Source organism: Vigna unguiculata, chromosome 8 (genome assembly GCF_004118075.2).
Source record: "Vigna unguiculata cultivar IT97K-499-35 chromosome 8, ASM411807v1, whole genome shotgun sequence".
Classification (NCBI taxonomy): Eukaryota; Viridiplantae; Streptophyta; class Magnoliopsida; order Fabales; family Fabaceae; genus Vigna; species Vigna unguiculata.
This window is the reverse complement of record NC_040286.1, coordinates 1,059,415-1,067,746: the sequence shown is the minus strand read 5'-3', so window position 1 is coordinate 1,067,746 and position 8,332 is coordinate 1,059,415. Positions and strand designations below refer to the sequence as shown.

The 8,332-nt window shown below is 33.7% G+C and overlaps 1 protein-coding gene across 1 annotated transcript; it reads right to left on the bottom strand.

Moving 5' to 3' along the window:
- Positions 1–578: 578 nt before the first annotated feature.
- LOC114195295 (GTPase HflX) lies at positions 579–8,332 on the bottom strand. Its single transcript, XM_028085715.1, has 13 exons — positions 7,851–8,332; positions 7,596–7,735; positions 5,849–5,965; positions 4,800–4,914; positions 4,133–4,270; positions 3,796–3,891; positions 3,565–3,678; positions 3,019–3,087; positions 2,771–2,841; positions 2,565–2,658; positions 1,162–1,290; positions 954–1,043; positions 579–797 (listed from the first exon to the last, which is right to left on the bottom strand). The coding sequence occupies exons 1-13, from the start codon at positions 8,226–8,228 to the stop codon at positions 699–701; spliced, it is 1,650 nt and encodes a 549-aa protein (XP_027941516.1). The 5' UTR covers positions 8,229–8,332; the 3' UTR covers positions 579–698.

Here is an 8,332-nt window from a genome sequence, read left to right as displayed (position 1 = left end):
TATACAAGAAAAGAAGAGGAATATGATTCTTTAACCCAATCTGTTATGACTTCATACGCGCATTGCTTAACTGAATATCTCATACGTTCTCGTTTTCTTCTTTGAATTCTAAGAAACTGCATAGTTTGTTTTCACACGACACTTACATTACATCACTGCCAAAATTTGAAAATCTTTAGAAAAATTTCTCTTTCCAATAACCTGTTCACTCGTCCCAAACTACTTAACAGTGCGACCGCGACCATGGTTGTAGAGGTCAACATAAAAAGACCCTTAGGATAAGTTATTGGTCATTCATGTTGGTGCAATAATGCCTTGAGAATTTACGGAGTACAACGACTTAATAATTAAATAATATTTAAAATTAAAACAAAGAATCAAGTGGATTTGAATTCTCTGATGCTTGTAGGGTAACATGATATGATCACGTAAACGAGTGAAAGATGCATTTTTATCAAGTAAAGACTCGCTGTGAGTAGTTAGTTATAAATTTGTAGGGTAACGTGTATTTCAATTTTACTTAGCCCTGTTAAATAACCAAATAGCATGAACGAATACAAATCTGGATTGGATATGCATGACTATTAAATCTAGTTGTAAATAAATTTTGCATTGCCATCGCATTCTTTTGAATAAGATTTCAATAATTACATACATATGTACATGTTATGCTGCAAAACTAGATATATTAAAGAAAGTTAAGGTCGCGATACGCACAGTTGCCTCATGGGTGTGAGCATTCTCGCAAAACGGAGGGGCACGTGTGCCTTGATATATGTTCCTTGCTCAGTATATTCCTATACAAAATTAAAGATAAAACATAAGGAAGTACAACTATAACAAACAAGCAGGAAAACCATCATATGATGAACAATGTAAAATCTGCCAGCTTAAAACGGAAAGGCAAATCCAATTCCATAATTGGTTAATGGGCAAAGGTATAAATTACTTACAATTTTCTCAACCATTCCAACCTGGTGTATGGTACTGAGAAGGTCCCCATTTTCAAATGGGACCAAAGCTTCCACCCAAACCATGGAATCCTGTCAATGAATAGATTTTTTATTAGCAAATGTAAGTAGTTCAAAGTTCAAACAAATTGATTTCATGGTATCAAATACTAAAATGGTAATTATATTCAGATTGTTTTCAACTTTTTACCTTTAGCCTGTCTTGAACTGCATTACAAAATTCTTGTAAACCATCACCACTTATAGCAGATATGCATACAACATCATCTCTTTTTTCAGCGTCTAGCCTGAGTTTATGGGGATCGCTAACTTTATCAACCTGCAACAAGAAGTCAGATGCACCAGAATGATTAACCTAGAGTTCATGTTGTACTATATTCAATTTTGGGTGCACAGTTAAGCTTGTTGATGAAGGATAAATATGACCGCATCCTCTTAAATAACACATTACAAGAAGAATTTCATTGAAGTGAATTGAGCAAAATTTAAAGAAAGACAGCCAATTTTGAACTGAAAGCAAATCATTAAATCATGGATATTCAACCCATTCTAGTTATGTATGACTTACATTCCAATGCTAATAAAAAAGAAGATAAGATATCAATTAAAAAAAAAAAAAAAACTCCAAATGAAAGGAAAAACGAAAGTCTAAGATTAGAAAAAGACACGACATCAATTAAAAGGTTAAAAAAAATCTAATTTAAGACACATTCCCTCTGGTTTTAATAATGAGTCAACTATCCTAAAAATCTTAAGTTGTTCAATGCAGAAGTATGGACATTGCATTGATCCATCTACCTTTTGTTCAAATTCAACTCTTTTTACTTTTAGATTAGAAAAAGACACGACATCAATTAAAAGGTTAAAAAAATCTAATTTTAAGACACATTCCCTCTGGTTTTAATAATGAGTCAACTATCCTAAAAATCTTAAGTTGTTCAATGCAGAAGTATGGACATTGCATTGATCCATCTACCTTTTGTTCAAATTCAACTCTTTTTACTTTTAGAATCAGGGTAGCAATGACAAACTCCACGTCCACACGAGTCATACAGGATTTGATACCATATTAGAAGTCAACTATCCCAAAAAGCTTAAAACATTGACTAAAAGAACACAAATGATTTCATAATGATAACAATTTCAATAAATGTTAGTTCATCCCTCCACTTTCGATTGTTTAAATTTTCAGGCTAGTCTTCGACGTAACTTAAGTCACTTACAACCCGATTTGTATGGATGTTTTGGAACAATTTCAAATTTTAATATTCTGTTGGAAACGGAAATAATTTACAGTTACAAGGACAACCATTTCTTTATATTAAAAGAAAAAATACATTGACAAAGAAACACAAAAAAGAAATCATTCATGTAACTTAAAAGGTTAAATTGCAATGAAGTAAATTTAGAATAGGCTAACGTCCTTAAAAAATGTAACTAAATTCCTAACCAAGCAATAAATTGGATGGACGGCGGAGGTCGAGGTCCAAGGAATACCACAATATCTTCACAAAACAAGAAAAGATAGAAGGAGATAGACAAACTCAATAAACGATTTTCAGACGGGAAAGCAACAAAAATGATCGACAATACCTTGTTCCAGACCATCAATTTTGGAATTGATGATACATCTAGTTCTGACAAGACTTTGTCGACTGCATTTATCTGTTGCTCAGCCAGAGGATGACTGCAATAAAAAAAATACTTAACGAAATACTGCGCAGGTTGCCACCACTGGTTTTACTGAGTTCCTTTTCTCTAAAAATTAAGTCTCTCACAGTAGTTTAATTTCTGCATACCTTATATCAACCACATGCACCATCAGTGATGACTCCGATATCTCCTCCAGGGTAGCTCTGAAGGCAGCAACCTACAGAAAGCAGAAAAAGAGTTTTTGGTAACTTAATAATTTAGGCCTAACTTATAGACCAACGTGTTAAGTTGATAGTAAATCGTGCTCTGAAAAATTATAAAAATATCAAAAGCATATTTGTTGTATAAAAAACATCAAGAAAAAAATTATTTGTAGGAGAGTTATCTTTCTTACTAGAGTAGTAGGTAACTTCTGAATAAAACCGACAGTGTCTGTCAGGAGAAACTCCTTTCCATTCTTCATCTGATGAAAGCAAATGAACAACCCAGAGTATGTTAAAATAACCATTTCTAACCGCACAAGACTTATTTTCCTACAATAAATAGTTCGACTAAAAGTAGGCAGAGTTGTAATATAACCAGAGAATGTGGGTAATTAATAAAATACTTTAATTTAAATTAATTGTGAATGGGCCTTCACTTTCCTACTTTACAAGTATCCTCACTTTAGAGGAGAAAAATACTTTCATTAACTTTTAGATAAAAAGAAATAAAAGAAAAAATGAATCTTAGTCATCCCACAGCCATTATACACTGTAAACAGAGGAAATGGCTATGCTGTCCAGGTGAATGACAATTATAAGCGCTTGGCTAGTTCTTTATGTAGTAATAAAAGGGTTGAAGGTGGCACCTAAATCTCATCACAAATAAAAAGTATACACAATAGTAAATAGTTTGTAGAAAAAAAGATGGGAAATTCTCCTGGCATGTTTTGTCTTACCTGAACCCTCCTCGTAGTTGGATCTAAAGTTGCAAATAATTTATCCTCAGCAAGAACATCTGCTCCAGTTAGTTGATTCAAAAGTGTACTCTTACCAGCATTTGTGTAACCAACCTACAACGTTGTCAAAAGCATTATCAAATTATTTATTTGGCATTCATGGCCATGATGTGCGAGCTGCAAAGGTCGCCCAAAAAGTAAATGACCTCAAGATAATTGAAAATAACTAACCAGAGATACCACTGGCACAGGAACTGAGAAACGCCTGTTACGGTACTGCTTTCGATGTTTCCTAACAGATTCTAGTTCTTTTTTTAGAATACCAATCTGCCAAAACCCAGGCATCAGAAATTTCTTAGAAAAACTAAGATTCCATGGGTATAACAGAAAAAATAGAGAACTTTAAGAGAAATACATAGTCGATGTGACCGGTATGTTACTACTCAGAAATATACAATGTGTCTATTTGCCAGTATTACACCAGTACACAGCACGTCAATTCAGTCATATAGCAGACTTTTATACAAAACTTGATAAATTTGACGATTATAAAAAACTGTCTGCTTACTTGATTACGCAGAATACGTTTATCCACTTCTATTTGCTTTTCACCCATTCCCTTCACCTTTCCTCCTGCTTGACGTTCAAGATGAGTCCACATTTTTGTTAGACGAGGTAGTTGGTATTCCATTTGAGCTAACGAAACCTAGAATTCGAAAGACCGTAGAATAATAAGACAAAGGATTGAAAATTCTCCTCCTTGCCCAAGCAAGTTCTGGTCATAACATGAATAGAAAAAAGCACATTTAATTCGGTGCTTTCAATGATTTTTTTTTTTTTTTGCTTTATGAGAGTACAGTACTCTCTACAATAATTAGCTGCAAAGACCTGGAAATTTTCTCACTTTATTGAAATATAAATACAATACATTATTTTTCATTAAGACTTTTACACATCATCGTCTTAATAATGAATTGATGATATTAAATATTTTTCATATATAATACTTAAAAAGACATTTATCACGTAATTATTGGAGTAAACTATCAATAAACAATTTTTTTATCTAGTGATCATGTAATGGTTAAAATTAAAGGTTGGGATAAATGGTAATGAAAACATAAAACTCACGTAAAAGTCCTTGTTGCATTTATATTTCAACTGAGTTGATCGGGTACTAAAACCCTAATAAAAACAAAGGATACTGGTGAAACTTCTTTCTAATTTAAAATTGCCTGTAAAGATGCTTCATGTGTTGCTGCTCGTTGATTAAATATATCAAGGATGAGAGCAGTTCGATCGCAAACTCTCACATCTCCACCAAAAATCTTTTCCAAGTTGCGCAATTGCCTAGAATTGGCAGAGGCCAGAAATTTTATGTGAGATCCAGGGTATCATTTCTTATGCAGCAACTTGACTATAAAAAAAATAATAAATCTTGGAACAGTAGTCTGACAATCAGGAAAACAAAAAGTGAAAGAACACAATTATAACAATTATCTATGTGCATATAAGCAAGCAGTATACATTACTAACAAGAAATCATAAGCTTCAAGATTAAAATATCACAGATTTATGGACCTGGTTTTGATTTCTGGGCTGCTCTTAACATTTGAAACATCCTACTACTCATGTTCACAAATCAGTATTTTGATTTTCAAGCTATGGGTTGTAAACTTCTAGTTGGGATTCAGTTGTAAGTGATAGATAGAGCCCTTTTACTTAATCTCCAAATTTCCCTCATGATTTTAGTTGTAGAAGTCTCAAGCCCTATAATATCAAGATTCTACATAATCTTGTAGAAAATAGGTCTATTTAAACATATGCAATTATCTCTCTTCTTGGAAATTACCACATTCATGAACAATTGCATTAAATTTCTCTGTTATAGGTTCTCTTATGTAATCAAGGCCTCAATGCCTAGGGAACTCCGCGTATTGTCCAAGTTTCTAATGCAGAGTAAGATTTATTATTTTTTCATTGCATAGATTAAGAGTCATGCTCTAGACGTTAGCAAAGTTAAATGATTTGTATGCGTATTGGAAATTAAGGGCCAATGTAATTGACAGTAGTTAAAAATCAGTACAAAGTCATTAAAAAGATTAGCTAGACAACACTCAAGGTAAGTTTGGGAGTCAAGCGAAGTAGTACAGAGGGAAAATAATCGAACAAGAATGCAGGGGAATAGAAAGGATGAAAGTGGGAGGTTCGCCTTGTTCGGATTTTCAAAATCCACCAAAGATAACAAAGATAAATGTTAAACAAAAGGAAAAGGGGACCTTACCCAGCTGACAGTTCATCATCAAAGATCACAGTTTCAACACCCAGTGCATGAATTGCGCTCTTAATTTCAGAAACCTTGCCAGAGCCAATGTATGTCCTAGGGTTTGGAGATGCAAGCCTGCACTAATTCAGAAATTGAGTGAACAAATAATATTTTTTTCCCAAAAGAAAAGAAAGCAACATAAATATACTTTAGCAATTAAAATTTCTCAAGACGAATATAGAACTGCTGGTTTATAGGACACAAACAATATTGTCCTGCCATAGTCCTTAATAGGTCCAACTCTTCCCTGTTGGACCCCTGCCATGGCGGGAACTTTACAGCACCAAGTTGCCCTCTGCTCTTAATGAACTATTGTCGTTTGGATTAGAAGAGAGTGGAAAAGAAAAGAAATGAAGAGAAAAAGAAGAAAGTGAGAGTATATTTAATTGAGGAGAAAAGAGTGGAAAAATGAAAAGGGAACTTTACAGCACCAAGTTGCCCTCTGCTCTTAATGAACTATTGTCGTTTGGATTAGAAGAGAGTGGAAAAGAAAAGAAATGAAGAGAAAAAGAAGAAAGTGAGAGTATATTTAATTGAGGAGAAAAGAGTGGAAAAATGAAAAGAAATGAGTGGAAAGTTTTTAAGTGATTTAATTAATGTGATAAAATTAAAAAAAAAAATGCAATATGATCAATTTGGAAAATGACCAAAGAGCCCTAATACTAAAAATGCAATATGATTAAATGTCAATAAATGTTTAAACATTTATCCCTCACCTCAAGTTAAAATTCTATCCCATTACAAATCAGGTATCCTCTTATAAAATAATCTTCTATTATTTGATACAAGTTAGTATCCGTAATTATATGAAACAATTATTGGTGAAAAATATATTTAATGAAAATTAAAATGTTTTCACAAATAATCAATTATAAATTATATTCAATATCAAAATTATGTCATATACTATCTCGATTATTATATAAAGATTGGCACCTCACCTCACTGTGTTTAGATTCAGCACAAGAAAAGCTTTAATATTTACACATAATCGATTATGTTTAAAACATAATTGATTATAAGTTTCTTCGCAATTCTCTTAATCAATGCGAAGAAAGTTTAACGCGTAAAACATATCTCATTTTTTGTGCTTTTCAATATTTTATTTCTTCCTTTTTCAAATATTCTTTGATTTTCGCTGCATCCTTACCGCCTGCGATTTCCTCACCTTGATCCGAAAAGGACATAAGGGAGAAATCTGAGAAAAATGCTTTACATTAATCAGTAGCAGCCATGGTCTTTTAGTCCCCATCAATGATGTGAGAAGTGGGTTGATTCTCGGGATTATTTGAAATGAAAAGAACTTCACAAAGGGGGGATTACACTTACACATAAAGCATCGTATGCAAACATGGATATACATTGTTGATTCTAATAACATCCAGAGAAGAATGAAAAAGTATTCATCTAATAACATCCAGAGAAGAATGAAAAAGTATTCAATGAAATATAGCAACATCATAAAGCCTAAACAAGATGTGCTGTTCAACTGCATAACAGAAGAACAAGAGAATAGTGAAACTCAAAATCAGGCATTATACTTCTTCAGTACATCTATATGATCCCAAATTTCCACCACAAAAAAAAAAAAGTGATAGAGACAATAAATAGATTTAACAGCAACATAATAACTCTATTTTTTGAGTAAATTGAAGCTGGAGTAATTGCAAAATCATGTTTAAGAAAACTAAAAGTGGTTTCTCACTTTTGGTAAGTAGAGCCAACAACCAATAATCCAGCAGTGTCAGCTAACTGCGCCAATTCGCTCAGAGACTCTTCGATTCCAAAATCCTGAACAACATTCTTGCGTTCAACGCCTACGAGATACGCTTTTTCCTCAAAAACCTGAAAACTCCAAGTAATCATACAATAGAATTAAGAAAGCGAAACAACCAGACAAACATAAGAAAATTATAAAAAAAAAAAAAAAAAAAAAAAAAAGCGAATAGCGAGTAGAGACTTCTCTTCCGTTGCGGAGCTTAAAGCGGTTATCCGAAACGACGTCGTCTTCTTTCTTCTTTCGAAGTCTCGTTTCTTTATACTCGGACGAGAGTGGGGGCGGAACTGTTTCGTCGGTGTGGCGCTCCGTCTCCAGCTCAACCGTTTCATTCTGCGGCGAAACGGCGTCGTTTGAGTCGATCGACGGCGACGAGGACGCGAGTTCAACTGCAGAATCGCGTTGGAGAACGGAGGTGGTGGAAACAACTGCGGTGGTGAGAGGGGATATGCATAGGGGTCGAATTGGGATTGGTGGTGATAAATAATGATAGCGTTGTTGTTGAATCAAAGGTGATGGTGGATGAATAAGCGAACCGTAGAGGAATGCAGCACCACTCATATCTTTCTTCAATTTTCAACTCTGAACTTGCATGAATGAATATGCTTCCTTCAACCTTCTTCGCTTTTTCTGCGTTTCTCAAGAGTAATGGATTGCATTCGGTT